Below are 25,424 nucleotides of genomic sequence, written 5' to 3'. Positions count from 1 at the left end.
TTCTTCTTCTTTCGGCTGTTCCCTTGAGGGGTCACCACAGCGAATCATCTGACTCCATCTAGTCCTATCCTCTGTATCCTCTTCTCTCAGACCAACTACCTTCATGTCCTCCTTCACTACATCCATAAACCTCCTCTTTGGTCTTCCTCTTGACCTCCTGCCTGGCAGCTCTAACCTCAGCATCCTTTTACCAATATGTTCACTCTCCCTCCTCTGAACACGTCCAAACCATCTCAACCTGGCCTCTCTAACTTTGTCTCCAAAACATCTCATATGTGCTGTCTGATGTACTCATTCCTGATCCTATTCATCCTCGTCACTCCCAAAGAGAACCTCAACATCTTCAGCTCTGCTACCTCTAGCTCTTCCTCCTGTCTTTTCCTCAGTGCAACTGTCTCCAAACCATACAACATTGCTGGTGTCACTACTGTCCTGTACACCTTTCCTTTCATTCTTGCTGGTACTCTTTTATCACACAGCAGACCTGACACTTTTCTTCACCCATTTCAACCTGCCTGCACACGCTTCTTCACCTCTTTTCCACACTCCCCATTGCTCTGGACTGTTGACCCTAAGTACTTAAAATCCTGCACCTTCTCTACCTCATCTCCCTGTAACCTCACTGTTCCACTTGGTTCCCTCTCATTCAGACGCATGTATTCTGTATTGCTGTGACTAATCTTCATTCCTCTTCTCTCCAGAGCCAATCTCCACCTCTCAACTCCCCTTGCTCCCTGCTCTCACTACAGATCACAATGTCATCCGCAAACATCATAGTCCATGGAGAATCCTGTCTGACCTCATCTGTCCTGCCACCACTCTTAAATGTCACACTGTATTCCTGCCTCTTCTGAAAGTACGTGTTCACCACAGCCATCTCCATACTTCTGGAAAAGTCTACCAACCTCTGTCCTTCTGGGCTCCTTTCCTGAAGACCAAACCTGCCCATCACTTCCTCGTTCCCACTATTCCCTTTACCAACATGTCCATTAAAATTTGCTCCGATCATTACCCTCTCACCAACAGTCTGCATCACTTCCTCCAACTCGCTTTATAATCTGTCTTTCTCATCTTGCTTACAACCTACTTGTAGAGCATAGGGTCTACCTTCAATATCCAGCTTCAGACTCATCAACCTATCTGACACTCTTTTTACCTCCAGAACATTCCTCACAAACTCCTCCTTCAGGATCACTGGACTTCCTCATACCACCAAGAAGACACCACCTCCTTTTTCCACCTTCCAGATGACACACCTAGCACTTTTCTACCTGTCTCCCTGATCACTTTGGCTGTAATAGTCCAGTCATCTTGAGTTCAGTCACACCAACTCCATTTTCCTTCCTGTCCACACCATTATAAAACAGTTTAAACCCTGCTCCAATGCTTCTAGCCTTGCTCCCTTTCCACCTGGTCTCCTGGACGCACAGAATCAACAATTACTAATTTCAACATTTACTAATACATTATTAAAGGTGGGGTAAGTGTTATTTCAATACCGTTTTAGAAAAAGGACTCGGGCTGAGTGAAATAACAAACTTGTAGCCAATCAGCAGGTAAGGGGCGTGTCTACGAAAGACGGTGAGAAGAGCGCTCGCTGTCGCTTTGTGCACGTCATTATTCAAAACACACGAGTCACACATGACAGACATTAGCCGAGAACTAGCCTAATATATGCTGCTTTTGCTTGACTATGTTCGTGTGTCATGTTCGCTTGTTTGTCCATTTGCAATCGTATTGTGTCTCACTTCAGCGATGATAAAGACCTGTTCATTTCCACACCGTATGGACCATCTAAATCTCCTCACTGTGTGCTTCAAGCATCAGCTCACAAAATGTGTCCAACAAGTAAGATATACTCCTAATATATGTTTGTTTCCTCATTTCATGATCTATATAACCCTTATCTGGTCATAATTGTAATATATTGTTAGCTGGACTGTCGTGCTTGTGTACTATCGAGTTGTTCATGAGAACGGTTTGTGTTTTTGTGATCACTATAACTCTAATCTTGTCATAATTGTAATATATCATTAGCCGGACTGTCGTGCTTGTGTACTGTCGAGTGTTTAATGAGAACGGTTTGTGTTTTTGTGATCGCTATAACTCTAATCATGTCATAATTGTAATATGTCGTTAGCTGGACTGTCATGCTTGTGTACTAACTTGTTCATTAGAACAGTTTGTGTTTTGTGATCGCTATAACGCTAATCTTGTCATAATTGTAATATGTTCGTTAGTTGGACTGTTGTGCTCGTGTCGTATCGAGTTGTTCATGAGAATGGTTTGTGTTTTTGTGATAGAAGAGATGACGTTTTCATTGAATATTCGACCTGGATTAGTTACACAGAGATTCTGCCATAGTCATTGCCCAGGTTACGTATGTGTGGGGCGGAGCTTTCAAAATAGGGGCGAGACCCTTTTGGGGGTTGGGGCGTGTTTGTTTTGGTGATTTGAAATATCAACAACGGTTACCAGATAGCACTTACCCCACCTTTAAGATCAAAAATCATAATTGTTAAAGGGATAGTTCACCCAAAAATGAAATTGATGTCATTAATGACTCACCATTTTTATTGCTGCTGGCTAGCGTGATCTGATTAGTCGGTTGGCAGGGCTACTAAATTACACGTGCTAATTATTATTTTGTAGAGGCGGTGTTTCTTTAGTCGATGAGGTCAAGCTGTGAAGACGATCATTTTCTGGCCCTGGTGTCTATAAAAGCTTTTCTTTGACTAAGGACATTTTCAGCTCGGAAACTTACAGGATATTCTTATATTACCATGACCTTTTATATATCAGAAACTCAAGGGAAAGTTGATTTCTCAGTTCATCTCAGTTCATCCAACCTGCATTAAAGGTTGGATTTTTGCAGTCAAATATCCAAAAACCACCATGCCAGTGTTATATATTTTATTCAATTGAGTTCTTACAGTATCCCAAATGTTTCCAACTATTTGTAAATTGTAAGAAAATTGCTATTTTAACCAAGGAACCGGGACGTCTAAGGGAGTCACTTGCCAATTGTGTCACAACTGCATTACACTCGGTTTAAGGTTTTATTCTGCAGAAAGGCTTTACTCTTAGCAGTGTGCAACAAGTGTCACAGCAGCCGCTGAGTGAACGCACAGAGTAACAACATAACATCCTAACATAATTTTAAACACACTCACAGATGTATCCAATATGATAAACAGAGCTGTGTTACCTCATACTCATGACCAGAAAAGATCCAATGGCTCCGGACAGTTTCCCATCATAATAGAAGTCAGTGGGCCCTATTTTAACGATCTGAAACGCAAGTGTCAAAGCGCGAAGCGCAAGTAACTTTGTGGGCGGGTCTCGGCGCTGTTGCTATTTTCCCAAATGGCTCTTGCGCCCTGCGCAAATCTACAATGGGTTGGTCTGAAGTAGCTTCATTATTCATAGGTGTGGTTTGGGCGTAAGGTGAATAAACCAATCAGAGCGGCATCCAACATTCCCTTTAAAAGCAGGTGCGCAAGTTCCATTATGGATTGGTATTATGACTTTTACTTCACTACATTTGAAAGACAAATATCGTACTTTTTACTCCACTACATTTCTATCAAGGTCGAAAGTCGTTTCTGTAGCAGCTCTGAAAGTCGGTGGATGATTTTTTCCTTCTTTAAAAGGTTTTTTGTTGTTGTTGATGTTTCAGTCTATCAGGAATCACTCTTATTTCATTTCCCCAAACTTTTTTTGAACACTGATCTATTCATAGCAAAATGGAAGAATACTGTTCTTATGCACAAGTGTGTGCACCCATAGCCATACTTTGAAAGTATGTTTCAGTTTTTAAAAAAATATCAAGATTAGTTTAGTTGGCATACACTTGGTGCATGTCTTATAAAATATAAAAAAATATAAACGTCTGGGAGAAAGAGAAGAGTAAAGTTGGGAGAATATCAGATGTGTATCAGTGTATTGGATCCGTGCTTTCGGCATTAAAGTGACAGCAGCTTTGTAAAGAGCTTTGTAACTTATATACAAGTATTTTAATACGTTTTAGTTAGTCATATGGTAGTATGTCAGATGGAGCATCACTGACTGGTTTAAACCATGATGACAGTGTGCATTTATACAACAGTAATAAAATAATGCATTGGCATAAAAAAGGAAATTTACTTTTATACTCAAGTACTTTTGAAAACAAATACTTCTGTACTTTTACTTGAGTAAAAATCTGTTTTTACAACTTTCACTTGTAACAGAGTAATATTTGACCAGTAGTACTTTTACTTTTACTCAAGTAATGAAGTTGTTTCCTTTTTCCACCTCTGCAAAGAGCAAAAGAAAAGTGACATTTTTTTCTGTTCACATGGGCAGAGGAGAAGGCCAAGAAAAAGAAGAAGAAGAAAATAATCAAGGAGAAGGAGCGAAGAGAAAAAGAGTTGCTGCTGGATCGGTACATGAATGATCCGAAACTGAAGCACTTGTGGATCAACAAGCACAAACGCAACTACAACTCCTCCTAATGCAGATCATCATCCCTCTTCACCTTTAACCTGTGTAAATAAAAAAAGTCTGCATACTAAACATTTAAAGATTCATAAAAAACAAAAAAACTAGCTATTACATTTTATTGTTTCTTTTCTGTTCTATTAAATTATATTCTACCCTAATCAATAACCATATTATTTAGGCTATATAACCATTCTACTCTAATAACCATATCCAATTATGTAATCAATAACTATTAATAACAGGAACTATTCTATTCTATTCTATTCTATTCTATTCTATTCTATTCTATTCTATATAAAGATTTTAAATTGTCCTTAAAGCATTCCATAGAAGAATCGTTTTGGGTTCCCTAAACAACGTTTCAGTGAAAAGTTCTTAAAAGACCCCTTTTTTCTTATGAAGAAAATAAAGTTTCATAATGTAAAGAATCTTTTAATAACCTTTTGTGCAGTGATCCATGGATGGTAAATGTTCTTCACGTAGCCATAGATGCTAATAAAGAGGCTTTAAAAATATATATTTTATTGTGTTACATTAACCTGAGCATTGTGGCTGTGATTGCGGCTCGAGTGGTCCACGCCCAGCAGAAAAGCAAAGCTCGGCTCTGCGCGACACATCCGGGGCTCATTCAGGGGTGTCACTCAAGCCTGCGAAGATGGCGACGACGGGCAGAAATACACTCCTATCGGTTAGCACAAATGTAAATAACAGCATATCCGAAAGCCAAAACCCCGAGGAGGATGACGGACAGAATTTATGGTAGGCCTAGCCAGTTCTTTTATCCCCCATTCATTCTCGGATGAATGTGCAGAACGCGGCTTTAGGTGGCCCAGAGCCGCATGTGACAGTTGTTAGCCGCTAACTTGCAAATTGCCCCAGCCGGGCAGGTACACACAGGCCAGCCTGAATCAATGATAACAGGGGATGCATATTCTATAAAGCAATGAGATTTAAAAGCTAACTCCACTCTGTGTTCCTTTGCGTTCAGGTCATCGATATTGAGTGAGGTGTCGACGCGCTCTCGATCAAAATTGCCGTCAGGAAAGAATGTGGTGGTTATGGGTGGGTGTTTTTTCCTCTGTCACACATAAATGCTTTTTCATGTCTGCCGTGCATCCTTTTGACCTGCATGCTAATTTTCATTATTGTCAATATCATACAATGCTGACTGAATGCAAGGGTTTGAAGATGCCCGTCGCTCGCGCTATGTGCACTGATGTTATTGTTAATGAGCGCACGTCATTGTCTCTCCAGTCATCGCCGTCAGACACCGCGCGCACAAAAGATATTACGTTAGTGTCTGTCGCGTGAATTTTATATAAACGGACATTTATCCCGTCTCAACGATTTACATACGTTACAGACTGTCGGGTTTGGTGAATAGCGATAATCCGCACTCAGACACGGGCTGTGTCTCAAACCCTAGCGTACACTGCTGCCTACCCAGACAGCAACATAGAAGTGTTCCTGTATGAGATACTAAATAGGCTGTATGTGTGCCTATGATACATATAAACTGCTGTCTAGGCGTCTATAGTGGTAATGCTATGCAATCTATGTAGGCAGCTCACTAGTTTTTGAGACGCAGCCAGCCAGTGACCGGCTCATGTTTGCTGCCTCAGTGGGTGCGCTTTACTTAAAGGGCTTCAGACACAATACTGGCATGCAAACTGTTTTGAATATCTTGAAAAGAAAGAAGAGACAATTATTTTTGTTAGTATATTTTATTATTTTCAGGACTGTTTTTTGCATGCATTTATCTTACCATATTAAGATAATGTTTTATTAATACACTTTCTTGAGCTGTAATTTCAGTGTACAGACAGCTTTTTCTTACTAACCATCTAAAATGTCTGACACATATGAATGCACATTTTTCTTAATTATCCATCTAAATATAATAAAAAATATATTATCTATTTAATTAATAATAATAATAATAATAATAATAATACCCCCCCCCAAAAAAAAAACAAAAAAAAAAACAACAACAACAAAAAAACAAACAGAGGAAATCATTATGCATCACACATTTTTCACTTTCATTGACATTTGTGCCTCGATCTCTGGTTAATTTCAGACCCTTGTATGTTTTTTTATTTATTATTATTTATTTTTTTACTTAAGGAGTAAATGTTTATTAAATAATTATTTAGCAATCCAGTGATAAAGTGGTGGCCAAAATTTTTAGAACACCTGACCGATCTAAAAATATGTCAGGAGGTCCAGTTCCAGCAGATTCCTTCCGTCACATATAGTTCTGGAAATAGTTAGAAGAATGTTTTTCGGTCATTGTCTTCTTGGAAAATAAATCCAGATTCCAGGCCCAATAAGACGACTCCCAGATGCCAAGTGTTCTAATCATTTTCGCCATCACTGTCCATATCTGTAAATAATATCTCTAGTTTTGACTTTAAATGGTTGCAAAACCTATCAAATTAATGTATCCATTAAAAGCACTGCCGCTATAATTTTTTTCTTGTCTGTGTTGATCTGACTTGATTTACAGGTGAGGTGGGGTCTGGTAAGACCACCATGGTGGCCAAACTACAAGGCGTAGAAGAGTACATGAAGGGCCGGGGCTTAGAGTACCTCTATTTCAATGTTCACGATGATGATATTGATGGTAAGGATTAGACTGTAGTTGCCTAAAAGTTTGATATTGGCAATATAGACAGTCTTTAGATGTGTAACTTTAAATGACACTGCATTATAGAAAGCTGGTTGTGATTCACTACAAACAATCAATAGCTGCTGCATTTACATGCACAGATCTGATCTTTTGACCTTATCCACATTTTTTGTTTTGTTGGTCCGCCTGTTTACATTCCCTTTAGCCACGACTGGTATCCGATTTGTGTTTATTAATTCCCTGCTCAAAGTGGTTGTCGGTGATCGCTTTGCTATGCACATTGTAGACACTCTGTTTTCAAATGGCCGTGCTATTAAAATGTTTTATATAATTAATGTCGGGTGGCCATGATTATTTGCCAGCATGGACAAGATAACCGCTGTCATGGATGTTTTGCAATGCAAAATCTGACCGAATGGTTAAAGACCATTACAGTGTTATTGGTTATACAACCAATAACGGTCGTTTTCTGTTGTTATTTTATCTATGGCTCATTAAATCTAGAACTCTGAAGTGAAATAAAGTAGTGCTATAAGATTAAGTTTTTTTAAATTAATGATTGAATGAGTGAGAGAGAAAGAGGGTGTGTAGCCTAATAGTAAAGCTGTTGTTTGTTTAATTACAGTGACGTTATCGCCTCATTGGTCAGAAATATAATGTAGCTTTCAGTATTGAAGCTGTTGGCACATCTGATTTAACATTAAAAAGCTATCTTTGTGGGCAAACATGTTACCCTTGCCTTTGCGGTGGCTGGGAATTCAAAAGGGAGTTAATTTAGTAGTTCAGATGTCCAGATATCAAGTATGTATCTGATTTAAAACCATGTTTGGAAGTGTCCCAGATCGGATGTCGAATCTAATGCCGATTTTTGTGTTTACAAGTGCAACACTGTTCCAGCCTTTAATACTGCAGTATTTTAAAGGAAATGTTTTAGTATTTAGTTAGTAGGTTAGTAATTATTCATGTCCTTTATTGAAATGGGAAAGTTTGTTGTAAACAGTAACAAATGCCACAATTTAGTTATTTAGTGTAATTTGTTAATTTTGATGCACCATAATGCATGTTCAGTCTGAAGTATAAATAATGTTACTATTTTAAAAAAATATTTTTGCCAACTTAATTATCCAAGACATTTGTAACCTAAGCATAGAGGCATCCTAATGACCAACATTAGGTAATTTAATACAGGCATGCTAAAGCTAATGAAGCTCTTTTTGGCAGATCACACACGGTGTAATGCATGGGTGCTGGATGGGGACCTGTACCACAAAGGCTTGCAGAAGTTCGCCGTATCGACAGAGAACCTGGAGGACTCGCTGATCCTGTTTGTGGTGGATCTGTCCCGGCCCTGGCTGGCCATCGATTCGCTGCAGAAATGGGGCAGCGTGGTGAGGGATTTTGTGGACAAGCTCAGAGTTCCCCCTGAAACCATGAGAGAGCTGGAGCTCAGATGTGAGTAGCGTCTTTGTGTGTGCGTTTAGATTGTGAGTGTGTTTGCATGCCAAGTACCCTGTAGGAATGATCTAGTGTGGTGTTGCATTTTGATCTGTGCTAGTCCTATAGATCGCTGCAGGCGGCGCTGACATTTCTTATACTTGCATGAATGAGTTTCCAGTTAGTAAAAAACTTTAGTAAATGCAGTTAGAATGTGACTGTGTGTGCATGCAGTGACAAAGCAGTTCCAGGAGTACGTGGAACCAGGAAGTGACCTGGACGCTGTGCCCCAGAGAAGGAATCCTGAGTCAGAGGAAGAGAGTGTCCTGTTGCCGCTGGGAGACAACACACTCACACACAATCTGGGCCTGCCTATAGTGGTGGTCTGCACTAAGGTACACCTGCTGCCTCACTACCCTTGACATGTAATTCAATTGTTTTTAAAGTGCAGTCTGTACATTTTTGGGGGTTAAAATTGATGCCAAATACATTTTTTAAGCAAATACATAACCAGCCAGTGTTCAAAACAATCTCCTTACCTTAGTCCGCAGTTGGTTGCACCTTCAGGGTTCAAACAGAGATGGCGACAAAGGCAAAACGTACGGACTGCAACTTTAAAAGAGCGTCTACAACACTAGATGCATTTACACACTTATTCACAAAAGTTTGGGGGTGGTAATAAAAAAAAAAAAAGGTTTTAAAAGTCTCCTGTGCTAACCAAGGTTACATTTATTGTATTAAAATGCAGTAATAACAGTAATATAGCAAATGTTTCATATTTGAATATATATTTTAAACTGTAATGAATTCCTGTGATTGCAAAGCTGAATTTTCAGCAGCCATTACCCCATTCTTCATTGTCATCAGAAATCATTCTAATATGCTGATTTGGTGCTCAAGAAAGATTTCTTCTTATTATTGATGTTCAAAACAGTTGTGCAGTTTAATACTTTTGTGGATATGTTGATGATACATTTTTCGCAATTCGATAAATAGAAATTTATAACAGCATTTATAACAGCCTTGTAAATGTCTTTAATGTCATTTTTTTGGTGAATTTAACGCATCCTGCTGATTACAAATATTAATTTCTTAAAAAGAAATCTTACTGACCCCAAACTTTTCAAACAGTATTGTATTAATATTATTAACATAACAGTTTGAGTAAAAAGTTAACATCTGACCTTTTAAACAGCGATTTACATGATCAGTGTCACAAATGTGAATGCTGCACTAGAAATGGTGCAGAATTCTGTATATTTCTTATTCTTTTACTTTTTCATTATTTTATTGGAGTATTGGACCCCTTGTGTTTCAATGAATCTAAAAATCTTGCCATTTCTGTACGTTGTTTACCAAGAGGGTTTGCTTTTACTTTCACTACAAGCCCCAAGTATATCAAGTTACAAAACAATGATAGACTAATATATTAATGTAGTCTCCCTTTCATAATTTTCTCTCTCTCTCTCTCTGTAGTGTGATGCGATCAGCACTTTGGAGAAGGAGCACGATTATAAAGATGAGCACTTAGACTTCATCCAGTCTCACATTCGACGTTTCTGCTTGCAGTGTATCCTTACACATCAGCACATCTAAACCAAAGATGTAATGACAATTATATTTCACCCCCCACATCTAAGTCATCTTGTGGAAAGGTTATTTCTTATTTTCAGTTTTATCTTTAAATGTCAGTAGTAGGGCTGTGCAATTAGTTATAGTTGATTTTTAATTGGCTTCCAATTATGAAAACAGGTTAATCAAGGTAAAAATATTATTGTGCTGCTGCCACATTCCGTCCAACGCACCTTCTTTTCCTTCACAGCAGTGCGCTTTCGTTCCTTCTTAAAACACGGACTTGACTCAAAAATTAGCCAAATAAGTGTGTTGTAAAATGTAGTCAACTGTTTCTAGACTGCAAGACATGATTGCTATTAATCTGTGTTTTTAAAAGTGAAAAAAGATTCTGGACCACAGGCGGCTTTCTGTGTGTGCGCTCTTGATCTCTACATCAAGCCAACATACAAACTACCGCAAATAAAACGGAAAGTAAGTCGCAGATGCTCAACACGATCATCTTCATTAAAATTAAAGAAACTTAGTGGTCTTACCAGTGCTGTTGCCGCGATCTCTCCTATTGCTCATATCTGTTATTTTAGGTGACGTGAAATTAAGTCCATATATAGCGCAGGAATTAAAGATCGGATTTATATCTGTTTTGCGAAGACGCATTTATACAACCAAGTGTAAGTAAAATCGTTTTGATAAATCCGAGCAATAAACTATCTGATCAATAAAACCGCATGAAGTGAACAGGTGTAAACAGGCCCAAAGTGACAGCAGCCTAGTAAACCTGCAATTTGTCATTAATAATAATCAAACAACAAATGAAAAAAGGACATCACTCACTGATCTTCACTGAATGAATTAAGTATAGGGATTAATCTATATTTAATGTGTACTCTAAGACTATGTAGTGTTATACAGTTTTATTTGAAATTACATTTTTAGTTGTAGGATTCTAATCTGAATACTGTTAGTATATCATCCTGAAAAACTTAAAAAACTGTTTATTCAATTTGTTTTTTCGTTCTATTGTATTTGTCTGTTTTGTTTGTAATTAGTTTCTTTGTCCTTATTATATTGCTGACTGTTCACTTGTCTTATGTAATTTTTTCGAGGACCTTTTTCTTATATTAGGGAACCTAGTCTTAGTTTTTACTGAAGTTGATAATTGTGAAATTTCAGTGATATTTAAAATTACTTAAATTAATAATTTTGCCCAAGAAAAATCATGTTAAATAACCATCATTTTAGTATTGACCAAAACTAATCAGTTATGATTTTGTCATAATTGAGCAGTCCAAGTTCAACCCGATAACACATAAATGCGTATAAATAGTAAGAGTGTGCAATGTCGTGGAATGTATACGCCAAAACTCATTTTGGCGTGCATATGATACGCTGTTTTTTGCGTGCATATGAGACGCATTTTATGGCGTATATATGACACGCTCTCTTGGGTAGGTTTAGGGTAGTGGGGTGGGGGGTTCGTATGTATAATACGCCATAAAATGCGTATCATATGCACGCAAAAAACAGCGTATCATATGCACGCCAAAATGAGTTTTGCCGTATACATTCCACGACATTGCACGCTCGTACTATTTATACGCATTTTTCGTGAGATCCGGCTGCCAAGTTAGTAGTGTACATTTGTATGCATCTGAATACAATAACGGGCTGCACAGGTAGATGTTCTGCAACTCAAATGTGCCATGAAATCAATATTGACAAATATTGTTTCTTTTTTTTCAGAATGTGGCAGTGCTTATTATAAATTATTTTATCACATTATTTTTTAAGTTAATATGCCCTGTAATCAAAATCTTTCATCAAAAACGTGTCCCCTCCACCACGGAGGGTGGGTCTATATATATCCTCCATTACTGACAGCAAACTGACATTCAGATCCACCTCAATTTAGTTAGCAAAGGCCAACTTCCTAAGATCCAATCATTTCTCAAAGGATGAAATCAAATCCCGGCTTCTATTTTTTTTATTCCAAAAGTAATTTCACTATGGCAACTTCCGTTTTTAATTACGGTTTCTGACTTTAATGTCTCGTTTAACAGTAGAGGGTAGTAACATGATCTGCTGACCTGCCAAAATGGCTGCTTTCCAAAAATATGTACAAAGAGAGAGAGTCAAAGTGGAGAGCTCACATATTTCTGTTTAAATGTAACTCATCTTGTTTTTCTCCTTCACAAGTGACCTTTCAGATGGGGCAGCACTACTCTACACATCCATGAAGGAGAACAAAAATCTAGATTTGTTATATAAATACCTCGTTCACAGGTTATACGGCTTTCCCTTCAACATCCCAGCTCAGGTGGTGGAGAAAGACTCTGTGTTTATGTAAGTGTTGGATGTCAAGAAACATTTTGGTTTTGATTTTAAGTCTGCACATGGAATCAAAATCAATTGCATTTTGTTTCTAATCTTTATGTAGAAAACAAAGTAATCTCACTCAACAACTAAAACAAGGAATTAATTATTAATGGATAACATTCCCACCGCACTTTTTCTTAATATACAATTTTGTTAATATCTGCTTATTCGTGTAAAATTAGTTGTCATTAAAATGTTTCTTTAAATAGTAAATATATTCGTATTATCTGTCTCACCTGCAGCCCGTCAGGATGGGACAATGAAAAAAAGATTGCCATTCTGCATGAAAATTTCCAGACAGTAAAAGCAGACGACAACTTTGAAGATGTAATAGTGAAACCTCCAGTTAGAAAGGTAAAAATCTTTGCCAGAGTATGTGCAATTAAGCTATAGAGTCTCTCTTTTCTAATCTGCTCATTTCTGACATGTCTTTTCCAGTTTGTACATGAGAAGGAAGTTCAAGCCGAAGATGACCAAGTTTTTCTACTAAAGTTGCAGGTAATTGCTAAATATTTTATAATATCTTTATAAAATCTGGAGTGCCTGGGAGGGGTGTTTTATTCTCAAACTTGCAATTGTATACATACAGACTACCGTTCAAAAGTTTGGGGTCTGGAATTCTTGTTATTGTAATATTGTGAAGTATGATTTCAATTATAAAATAACTTTTTTTTTTTATGTATGTAAAAATATAATGTATTCCTGTGATGGCAAAGCTAAATGTATACAAAGATGAATATATAAAAGAAAAAAAAAACTCCTTTGAGAAATCCTCTTTCTTTACACTAATTTTGATCCATTTACTAAAAAGGTATGCATTTCTTTAAATACATATTTATATATTAGAGATGCCCGGATCAGCACTGTCACCTGAATCTGCTGCTAAAAAATAAATCATCAACCCAAAAGCATCAATAACTTTCTCTGATTTAGATATCTGCACCCAATCGTCACAATACAATTATTCAAATAAGTTCCGCCCAATCAAAGGCTGGATATATAATTTATTAATTTGTCAAATACAGTGCTTCACAGCCTGTTACATATCATATACACAACACTTAGGAACACACTGACTTTTTGGGACTTTAGCTTATTCACCATATCCCTCAGAGTTAGATAAGTCCATACATATCATTCTCATCTTGCATACCATAACTCTGTCTCGCACCCACCGCTAGCCTAGCTTAGCACAAAGACTGGAGGTTAACAACCCCATCTAGCCTACTGCTCAATAAGTGACAAAACAGCAACATTTCCCTATTTCCTATTCCTAAATGAAAAGTTGCGATTTTCTAGACCAATATGGCTAGGAACTATACTCTCATTCCTATGTAAAAATCTAGCAACTTTGCTGTTGTACCATGGGTTCAGCAGTGCAATGATATGACACAGTAAGGGAGGGCTTTTATTGTCCCATTAAGGTTGCATGCATCCTTTTAATAATTTTAATAAATAAAATGATTTACACTGTTATTATTGCACCGTGTTAATGTACAACAGTACTGAGGTGCAAATAGTAATTACATACTATTTACACATATTGCAAAGAACTGCTACTTTTACATGGATTAAATAGAAAATATTACTATTTTCATTTAGTAAATAGCATCTACAGCTATTTCCACATGGTGTAAACAGTCTAATCGCTAAATTTGTTTTATAATGTTACTATGTAATACTTGAAATACAGAAACTGGGTTTTATAACATGAATACTTCAAATAAAAGTAATTCAAAGTTTTACTTTTTTACTAAATTTTTATTTAAGTATTAAAGGTAAAAAACTTTATTTCTGAAATGTAGTGCAGTAAAAAGTACATTATGCTTTGGAATGTAGTGAAGTAAAAGTTCACTTGAAAAATGTACTTGAGTAGAAAGTAAAAATACTTCAGTACTGTCCACCTCTGTCCACACTCACTCACTCACTCACTCACTCACTCACTCACTCACTCACTCACTCACACACACTCACTCACGCACTCACTCACGCACTCACGCACTCACGCACTCACGCACTCACGCACTCACTCACTCACTCACTCACTCACTCACTCACTCACTCACTCACTCCACTCCACTCCACTCACTCACTCACTCACTCACTCACTCACTCACTCACTCACTCCACTCCACTCCACTCACTCACTCACTCACTCACTCACTCACTCACTCACTCACTCACTCACTCACTCACTCACTCACTCACTCACTCACTCACTCACTCACTCCACTCCACTCCACTCCACTCCACTCACGCACTCACTCACTCACTCACTCACTCACTCACTCACTCACTCACTCACTCACTCACTCACTCACTCACTCACTCACTCACTCACTCACTCACTCACTCACTCACTCACTCACTCACTCACTCACTCACTCACTCACTCCACTCCACTCCACTCCACTCCACGCACTCACGCACTCACTCACTCACGCACTCACTCACTCACTCACTCACTCACTCACTCACTCACTCACTCACGCACTCACGCACTCACTCACTCACTCACTCACTCACTCACTCACTCACTCACTCACTCACTCACTCACCTCCACTCACTCACTCACCTCCACTCACTCACTCACCTCCACTCACTCACTCACCTCCACTCACTCACTCACCTCCACTCACTCACTCACTCACTCACTCACCTCCACTCACTCACTCACTCACTCACCTCCACTCACTCACTCACTCACTCACCTCCACTCACTCACCTCCACTCACTCACTTCCACTCACTCACCTCCACTCACTCACCTCCACTCACTCACTCACTCACTCACCTCCACTCACTCACTCACTCACTCACTCACCTCCACTCACTCACCTCCACTCACTCACTCACTCACTCACTCACCTCCACTCACTCACTCACTCACCTCCACTCACTCACTCACTCACCTCCACTCACTCACCTCCACTCACTCACTCACTCACTCACGCACTCACTCACTCACTCACGCACTCACTCACGCACTCACTCACTCACTCACTCACTCACGCACTCACTCACTCACGCACTCACTCACGCACTCACTCACTCACTCACTCACTCACTCACTCACGCACTCACTCACGCACTCACTCACTCACTCACTCACTCACTCACTCACTCACTCACTCACTCACTCACTCACTCACTCACTCACTCACTCACTCACTCACTCACTCACTCACCTCCACTCACTCACTCACTCACTCACTCACCTCCACTCACTCACCTCCACTCACTCACTTCCACTCACTCACCTCCACTCACTCACTCACTCACTCACCTCCACTCACTCACTCACTCACTCACCTCCACTCACTCACCTCCACTCACTCACTTCCACTCACTCACCTCCACTCACTCAACTCCACTCACTCACTCACTCACTCACTCACTCACTCACTCACCTCCACTCACTCACCTCCACTCACTCACTTCCACTCACTCACTCACTCACCTCCACTCACTCACTTCCACTCACTCACTCACTCACCTCCACTCACTCACCTCCACTCACTCACTTCCACTCACTCACTCACTCACCTCCACTCACTCACCTCCACTCACTCACTTCCACTCACTCACCTCCACTCACTCACTCACTCACTCACTCACTCACCTCCACTCACTCACCTCCACTCACTCACTCAATCAATTTTCAATTTCAGATTAGCTTTATTAGCATGACTGTGTATCACAATGTTGCCAAAGCATTAACATATTATATATAAATAATAATAAAAAATAAATAAAAAATATATATATAAATATATATATATATATATATATATATATATATATATATATATATATATATATATATAATACACACATACATACATACTCTCAATCTGTATTTATATATATTAATTACTAGATAATTTGCCAATTTAGTGGTTCTATTTAGGGTCGAAAAGCATTGGAGTTTATTTTTGAGGTCAAAATGTGTTTTTAGTGATTCATCATGGGTGTCTTTTAGATTTTTTTTTTTTTTTAATAATAGTTCTGGGGTTGTAGCACTCACTCACTCACTCACTCTCTATCACTTACACAACATTACCCAATGCTTTCATTTCCCTGTTTAAAACTAAATGTGGGATAAAGTGAGATTCAGTGAGGCTGCAGCTCACTATTTATAAATCTAGTAACCTGAGAAGTTTTGTTAGTGATCCATGAAATGTTTTTGTCAAACAAATCATTACCAAATAGGAAAGAAATAAACTCTGAATGATTTTTCTGTCTTTGTCTACTCTCAGTCTCTGTTATCTAAACAGCCTCCAGTCACTGCAGGAAGACCAGTGGTGAGTGTTTTACATGAGCTCGATTTACATTTCAACCCAGTGTTACTCACTGGTGAATCATGTTTTGGGTGGAGAACTTTTTCTGCTGCAAGACATTTATTTGAATTCATTTTGTAGACACTTTTTCCTAAAGCAATTTAAGTAAAGATCAATAAAAATTGCACAGGTTTTAAATGTAAATTCAGCATTGCTTTATATTTAACACTTTATATTTTTGATTAGGTTTTATAATCCTAAAACATTTCTGTGTGTGCGTAATAGGACCCAACAAACAGAGCTCCCACCGGCTCACCAAGGACGACAAACCGGTCAGCGGCGGCTAATGTGGCAAACGTCATGCCCATGCAATCAGGTACCAAGAAGATTGATCCCAACATGAAAGGTGTGTATAAGAGCACTGTATTCAGGATGCATGCCTCCGTCTTCTCTCCACCTTCGGTCTCTTTTCCTCTGCATCTTGCTCTTTATTTTCTCTCCTCGGCTGCATCTTTCCAACTTTGGGAGCAACAGCTTTTGGAGTCACACCTTTCTACTTCCTGGGCATTAATTTTTTCAAGTCCCTGGATCTGTTTTTCTGGTCTTCACCACCCTTTTATCTTGGGAATAGTGAAAATTTTGACCTTCAACATTAGATCCCATCCTCTTTTTGTGACAAAGCTTATTTACGTAGCTTTATCTGAAAAACATTTGCTTGTTTTGTGCTGCACATTCATTGTCTCCAGAGATGGTCTTCCAGGATCTCTTCCTGTATGCAGATAAAGAGAACTCTACTCTCATAGGTTAAGATCATAGGAACATTGCTGCCATGTTTGGAGAGGATTAGGAAAGCTTGTTGGGATTAAAGCTTGTTTCCTTGCTGTATTTCACTTAGACTTTTACTTTGACTTCACCTCCTTTACATACATTTTAATTCCAGCTTAGGGTCTGGTACATATTAATGTTTTGCACAGATCTGAAACTAGTTTAGGCTGGTTGGGTTGAGTTTCAGCTTGTATAGTTGTGCTAATTATTGTCATTTCTCCTGGCAGGAGGTCAGACCAGTGAGGGTGTTCTGGCCAACTTCTTCAACAGTCTGTTGACTAAGAAAGCAGGCTCACCCGGCCCGGGCGGCCAACCTACAGGAGGAGGGAGCAACACACCAGGAACAGTCCGCAAGTCAGGTGAGGGATCCTCCTTGACCTATCATTCACACATTGATATATATATGTCCACTATCATGGTGTATTTGAAGTGTTTTGACTTGAAGGGCTTGAATTTGAAAAATAAAATGCTATAAATGCTCCTAGAGGTACCTCTATGCAGGATTAAGCAATTTTAGGTTTTGTGACAACATTAGCTATGTTTCTATCCAAAGTTGCGATTTTAACTTGTGCACAAAATTGGAATATTGCATAAAACATTTGTGAATAAAGCACCATTCCTATTCAAGAGAACAAAATCTTCACTTCCTGGAAAATAGGCACAAAATATCTGTAACAAATGGAAGTTGTTGCTTCTGTGGGTCTTTTGACCTACATCATAAATGACTTGCGCCCCCGAGAACGCAGACGAAACGCAGTAAACGCTGTCATTTTATATCTTGCGTTCGGATGCCTGATGATTGTGAATGCAATCATGTGAGACAGTTCTGGGTGGTCATTATACCAAATCATCTTTGGCTCAGGCATTTCAGATCATCTAATACAACATTTGAGATGCTGTGCAATGAAACTCATCCACTGGTTAGTCCAGTTACCCAACCACATCCTCTGTTAAGGCAAAGTCCGTTTTTTTCTGAGGGATTTATAAAGTAAATTAAGTAATTTAATGCATTCTTGCTAAATGTCAAATCAACCATTTTTTGGAAACTTCCCTAGCACAAATGCATTTTGTTCATATTTTTTTTCTGAAAAAGTAAACATAAGTAGTGATCAAAGCCAATATATTGAACGTCATGGATGAATATTTATTCAATAATTAATTGAGGGGAAATAACTTTAGAAAATGGCAGCATCATTATTTTATTTTTATGCAAATATTGACATGTCTTTTAGTTAAATCTGTTGTATTGACTCTAGTGATCTTTGTTGATAAAATGCCAAAGATGATAATAAAAAAATTGGGGAAAAGCCTTTTTCCTAAATTTTACATGGCTGTAACTCTAGAAGTATTACATTCTGATTCTTTTCTTTGGTATCTTATTTTTGAAGGCCTTATGTGGTTTAATTCCAGAGATATTGGGATCTCAATATGGCTAAGCATAAATTATCACTTTTGTGTCACCTGGCAGCCATTTTCTCTGTAGCTTTCTAAACGTGCTCTTTGAGCGATGTGAACACAAATTAATAATACAGTTCAAAGAAATATCGGATGATCCTTTATAACGCAGTCGCTATTTACATCACTTAATGCAAACATTTGCATTACCAAGGTAACAACTGACTCGTTTGTATTGCATTGCAAAGCGCTCCGTTATCACAGCACCGCAGTGGAAAACAAAACCATATCCGAACCAGCCGGCTCGGATAATAAACAAAGAGAACAGTTGGCCAAGTGAAAAGGTGGTTCCACCAGTCTTGTATGTTCTGTAACATTCTGTATCGTCTTAGGAAACGAAGGCTAGTACATTTTCGAACTGAAAACGATTGCTTTTATAGTCCAAATAAAGCACGGAACAATGTTGGGAGTGAGTAATCTGTTAAACATGTTCGTGCCTGATTTTTGTTAGATTTGTGTACTGTATTGCTGTTCATTCTGGTTAAATGTTACAGGACACTAATAAAAGAAACTGTGTATGATGACGTGTGATGATATGGTAGTGATGTCCCATTTCTTAGGGGAATATTATCACTCCTACATTTTGCTTACATTTTTCCTACATTTACCTACATGTAGGTATAAAAACAGAATTGGGATTGGGCCTTAATCTGATTCACTTTGCTTACAGCTGATTATTATTTTATTTAAAGGGGAATGTCTGAAGAATGATTAATATTGAAACCTGAAATGTAGATTTTTCCCTGTTTTATCAAAACAATTGCATAGAACATACCCATCTGAGTGCAAAATACACTGAAATGCTCAAGTGTTTAAAGTGTGAAATACTTGCTCTCAGTAGTCTGTTCTTGAATCTGTTTGAAAGATATTTGGAAAAAAGGGCTTTTGTTCTTTTAAACAGCTTCTGAAGATAGCTAGAGTTCAAATATTCAGTATCGTAACTTTGAAAAAAGTTTCATGCCTCCTAGGAAAGAGAGTTTGCTCTCTCCACGCATTGCATTCACATCAATAAACTAAGATTGGATTGTTTAATTAGTTTTGTTATAACGTGAAACAGTCATAAATCAAGTGGTATCCACCCTATGGGTCAAATTTTGAGGAATCACTGACAATACATCAAGCTTCGAAACATTTAAGGACTCTCACACTTGATAATCCTAACCCTGGGAATCCTGGGTTATCTTATTTTATGTTTCACTCTGCTCATGCTTTACATAGAGTTAACAATTAATCCTGGTTATTTATAATCTGAAATTTCACAATATACATTCCTAAACCCTGGGTTACTGTTCTTATTTGCATATGTTGCGATGTCGACAGTCATGACTGGATAAACACAAATCACATTTTGTTTTCAACGACCGAAAATGGGTAAAATTCAACAATTTGGATATGGAGCCACATTGAGATTACCTGCAAATTACCTAACATATTTTGCTGAACACTGAGGTCCTGAGATAATACTAGTCCCGTACGAATCAGCATCTCTGTGATTTAGCCAGGATTAGGTGGATCTCATTATAATTTTTTGCAAGGTTTTTGTTTCCTGTGCGCATTTCTGTCTTTATATTTCACAAAGATATCGTGACATATGACTGTTTATGATTTCATACAGCTATATTTAAAACAAAAAACATTTACTAGTCTTGACATCATATCCGGGAGATAAGTCAGTAAATTCGAGTAAAATCATAGGCTTTGCTTATCCCGTGCCAATGTGCCATGCAAAACTCAGATGTGGGGGAGTAATTTCTAAATCACAGAGGTTCCTAGATAATACTAATCCGGTGCGAAAAGGGCTTTAGTCTCATTAGGATCCCAATATCTCTGGGATTGAACCGTATAGCCTTAAAAATGAATATTCCAAAAGAGAAATATATTAAGAACCAAAATCTAAAAGTAAATTAAGGATAATGAGTTACAGGCATGCAAACCTTGGAAAAATATGTATAGCACTATAGTAGGGCAGGAATGTTCAATGCATTTGTTTTGTTAAAAGGAAACAACACATTTCTAGTTTAAGCATAATTTGTTCTTCAGACATTTCTCTTTAAAAGAGAAAAATGATCATCTATGTGCAAAATGGCTTACTTTTGGTTTTTGAATCCTAAAAATGTGTACAATTTAACAATTTATTAATGGAAACACATTGAAATCTCTACATATCTTGAAATTAACCATATAGGGCCTCAAAAATAATTAGTTAAGATTGTAAATTATTCTATAAAAAATGTTTATGAACCAAAATCTAAAAGGATACATTTGATACTTATGTAAATGCATGCACATTTCAGGGGGGAAAAACACAAGAAGCTGAAGCCAACATATTTTACTAACAGACCTACCAATCTCTGTGTAAAAATAAAAGAATGATGCATCATTGTGAAGGCGTTGTGACAATCAAGTCACAAATTATTTTTACAATTACTTAATCTGATGATTTTCACTATAGACAATACAAATTATACCCTGGCCTGTTTTTGAGACTGCCATTTTTCTACATCAGTTTCATAAAAGCAGTAGTGACAATATCAACATATGAAAACATGCTGTTTCTGCGGACTGAGAGAGTGTTTGTCGTCTTAGTCTTTTAAGAAAAGTCATGGCTTCAAAATTTTAAATATCTCCATGAAACACCTCAGAAAGAGTTATGTTGTCACAGTAGATGATAGAATCTTGCAAATGAAAGAGCAGGTCTGTGAAATTATTATCTTTAAAACACTTCAAATCTTGTCTTATGTTGTGCACGTGTGAAGTGGACGACACTGAAGCTTGTTCCCCTGTTCTCCCTTTTTGTTTGTTTGTCATTTATATTGTCCTCATCATCCTCCTCTCCTGTACCTTTATCCTCCCATCCCAGATCTTTGACATCAGTGACGGTAAAATAAATATATTTGATTAAAATATCCTCTGCATGTGCAGTTAAAAACCCAGCTAATCGTTCAAGTTGAAATGTCACTAATATCCCAGTAATCTATCCCAAACTGCAACAGAGCAAATTAATCTGCATACAACCTTCTTAGAAAGGACGAAACCTGTCATCTCTTACTTACCCTAATGTTGTTCCAAACCTGTATGACATGCTTTCTTCTGTGGAACAAACATTAATTTCTTCTACACAAACATTGTAATAAAGGGGGTTCTTTGTTGTTGTGTTCCCCTATTGAGATATCGACAAAAATATTTATTATTTTATATCTTATTTTGTGTCCCAAAAAAGAAGGAAAGTCATGTAGGATTGAAACAAAAATAGAATTTTTTGAACTTACTATCACTTTAAAAGTTAAAGGATGTACTCACACTAGGTGCTCTGAACCGTGCCCGAGCGCTTTGACAAATGTGAGTGTTCTGTTCCGTGCCTTGGCGCAGTGCGCTTGGAAGAGGTAGGCCAGAGCGCGGTTCGGTTGGGCTTGAGCGCGGCTCGCTTCGCATGCAGTGTGAGCGCCAACCGTGCCAGAGCACAGAACAGCTGTGCCCTACTTTCATCATTCAGACAGCAAACACCAAATTATTACTACTTGGATACACATTCCGATTAAATTAAGTATATTTAGGTTTATAACGGTCTTGGTAATCACCTTATTGATTAACATAATTTATAGTTTGCAAATAAAGCTGTAAATTCCTCCATCAAAGTCAGCTGCCTCCGTAAGAATCTTCTGATGCGTGTAGTGCAGTCAAGTGAAAATCACTGAGCGGCATGAATGATAAATCTATTAGGCAGTCTATTAGTGAAAGCGCTTTTTCTTCTTTTCTTCCCAGCAAAAAGTTGCACCATTAATGATGCAAGCGTGCTCCGGACATTAAAGGGTTTATGCAGTAAAATATCCAAAAACCACCAGGCCAGTGTTTTGTTCTGTAGAGTTCTTACAATATCCCAAATGTTTCCAACTATTCTTAAATTGTTTGAGAATTTTTACCAAGGAACCAGGACATCTTAGGGAGCCGCCTGTCAATTGCGTCATATTTGCATTACACTTAAACATTTTTTTAAACACACTCAAATGTATCTAAAATGATAAACAGAGCTGCGTTACCTCATACTCATGACTGGAAAAGCGAAAATGGCGTCAGCGACTCTGTCTTGTCATAATAAAAGTCCCCCTGCTCATGAGCCGTGTGTTGCTCAACAATCATTCCAGCAGCTTTGCTCAGCTGCCTCAACACTCGGTCTTGCTCTGCTTCATACTACAGTAACGTTAATAATCGCATCCATGAAAATGATTTCTGATGAGTCCTATCCCGATTCTTTCCCACCGACTGTCCCAAGATTCTGCGCTCAAACCTGTTGTCATCAAACTACGCTAGGGGTGTAACAATTCACTCGTTTTCTTGATGCATCGATTACAAATCCTGACGATGCATATGCATCGATCTGAAAATCGTTAATTTTGGCCGATACTTGATGTAAAATGCTAAGAATCGGATGAATCACGATTCAATAACGATTCATTGATTAAAAATAATCATTTGATTAAATCTACTATATGCGTGAATTACGATGGATGCGTCATCCGCGCTCTTACAGTCACCGATCTCCTTCACAGACGTGCTCGCTCGTTACCGCCTTCACTGGATTGCACTCGGTCTCCGTCCGTAGCTCATTTATATAAAATAAAATACTGAAGTTTTAAGGAAATGGAGCACACCTGAACTATTGAAGTAAAATCCTGCTTATTCAAGATGCACATTTATTGCATGGATGGAGCAAACACATTTGTAAGTGTCTAAAATGCATACGCACAGTTCTGATGATACATGAAATTCAACTTAATATTGTTTAACTGAATATAAAAAGTGAACTGCTAAAGTAACTACAACATTACAACACTGAAATAAGAGCGAGCGGCTTATCTATTGATTAGAGGCGCGTTAAAGTTGCATCCGATACTATAGCAACAGCACCGGCGCGTTTACTTTCAGAATCATCATCATAAGGAAAATGTTCCATATAAAGAGAACAAAGAAGGCTTTTCTTTCTATTTCGTGAAGAAAACTTAGTTTAGGATTAGTTTTTTTTTTTTTTTGGTAACACTTTATAGTAAGTTACATTTGTTAACTACATTAGTTAACAAACTACTAATGAACTCCACTTATGAAGCATTTATTTATCTTTGTCAATGTTAATTTCAACATTTACTAATGCATGATTAAAATCTTGTTAACATTAATTAATGCACTGTAAACTAACATGAACAAGCCATAAACAGCTGTATTTTTATTAACTAACATTAACAAAGATTAATAAATACAGTAACAAATTAACTGCTTCATGTTAGTTAATACATTTAACTAATGGTAACTAATGAAACCTTATTGTAAAGTGTAACCAAATAATCGATTTTACTTTTCTGTCCACTAGATGGCGCCTATTCAAAACAAAGGCGTAGTTTGAATAGGCGCCCTCTAGGCATAACCAGCGGGGGAGTAGGGAGTACACCTAGTGTGAGTACACCCAAAATGTAAAGAGCTTAAAGGTGCAGTGTGTACATTTTAGTGGCATCTAGCAAAATGCAACCACTCACCCCTCCCTTTCGAAGCACTCAGAGAAACTATGGTGGCCAACACAGGAAAAAGATGTCGTCGTCTGAGACAACAGAGAGTAGCTAGGGCTCTGTAGAGCAGTTTGTTTGTGTAGAGCTACTGTAGACACATGAACATTTTCTAAGATTATCGGGACCTGTAGTGTATGTAGATAAAAATTCATTATTTAAGGTCTTTATACACCACTGAAAATATAGTTATGCTTATTATGTTCTATTTCTATCAATAGATCCTCATAAATACTACATACTGCACCTTTACAGGACAACTCCGGGGAATTTTTAAGTTTATCTTGATCGTTATACCTTTGTGAGTACAGTCTATAGAGAAAAAAAAAACGGATTGGTGCTTTCAACACGGAGCTGTTACAGTTAATGCCCAGAGCCCTCACTCAGCTGAAACGGCAGTTATGGGGACATAAACGTAAAGGGTGTCTTTGTGCCTCTTAACAGACACAAAATGCAATTATAATGTTTGTTCAACATGAACAGGGCCCTTACATGACAGCGAGATGCGTTTAGCCACTTAGCCATTGTTTAAATTAGCCTAAATAGTATTTTAGATGGCTAGCTGTAGTCTCACACTAAAGTCCTAGGAAGGCAGTTGTAGCCGGAAAAAAGGCAAATAGTCCAGTTGGGTAGAGCGTTGTGTGTGTAATGCATGATTATTTTATTACTGCACATCTTTCCTCAAGCCGTGTGTTCCCAAATGGAAGGATAAATAAAGTTTACATTACCTCAACAGTGTTTGCACCCGTCTTCAACCACGGAATGGCATTTTTCTTCAACCGGCCCGGCTGTGTTGTGTCTGAGTCATCCTTG

At 38.0% G+C, this 25,424-nt stretch overlaps 1 protein-coding gene across 4 annotated transcripts in view; it reads left to right on the top strand.

The window, feature by feature from the left end:
* Positions 1–5,087: 5,087 nt before the first annotated feature.
* dync1li1 (dynein, cytoplasmic 1, light intermediate chain 1) overlaps positions 5,088–25,424 on the top strand; it is a 27,730-nt gene continuing 7,393 nt past the window's right edge. For 2 of the 4 annotated variants that reach the window (XM_067424942.1, XM_067424943.1), the window contains exons 1-13: positions 5,088–5,244; positions 5,474–5,547; positions 6,995–7,111; positions 8,339–8,569; positions 8,786–8,946; positions 10,028–10,121; positions 12,331–12,466; positions 12,742–12,853; positions 12,938–12,997; positions 16,759–16,803; positions 17,065–17,185; positions 17,832–17,963; positions 21,920–21,938. In XM_067424942.1, the coding sequence (XP_067281043.1) occupies positions 5,141–5,244; positions 5,474–5,547; positions 6,995–7,111; positions 8,339–8,569; positions 8,786–8,946; positions 10,028–10,121; positions 12,331–12,466; positions 12,742–12,853; positions 12,938–12,997; positions 16,759–16,803; positions 17,065–17,185; positions 17,832–17,963; positions 21,920–21,927 (1,395 nt within the window). In that variant the 5' untranslated portion in view covers positions 5,088–5,140 and the 3' untranslated portion in view covers positions 21,928–21,938. The remainder of the gene's footprint in view (positions 5,245–5,473; positions 5,548–6,994; positions 7,112–8,338; positions 8,570–8,785; positions 8,947–10,027; positions 10,122–12,330; positions 12,467–12,741; positions 12,854–12,937; positions 12,998–16,758; positions 16,804–17,064; positions 17,186–17,831; positions 17,964–21,919; positions 21,939–25,424) is intronic. The other 2 variants (XM_067424941.1, XM_067424940.1) reach the window with 2 other exon arrangements.

The sequence above is a fragment of the Pseudorasbora parva genome, chromosome 19 (genome assembly GCF_024679245.1).
Source record: "Pseudorasbora parva isolate DD20220531a chromosome 19, ASM2467924v1, whole genome shotgun sequence".
In the NCBI taxonomy this organism is placed as follows: Eukaryota; Metazoa; Chordata; class Actinopteri; order Cypriniformes; family Gobionidae; genus Pseudorasbora; species Pseudorasbora parva.
Note: the sequence above shows the minus strand (reverse complement) of the source record. Positions and strands in the feature narration are given on the sequence as shown.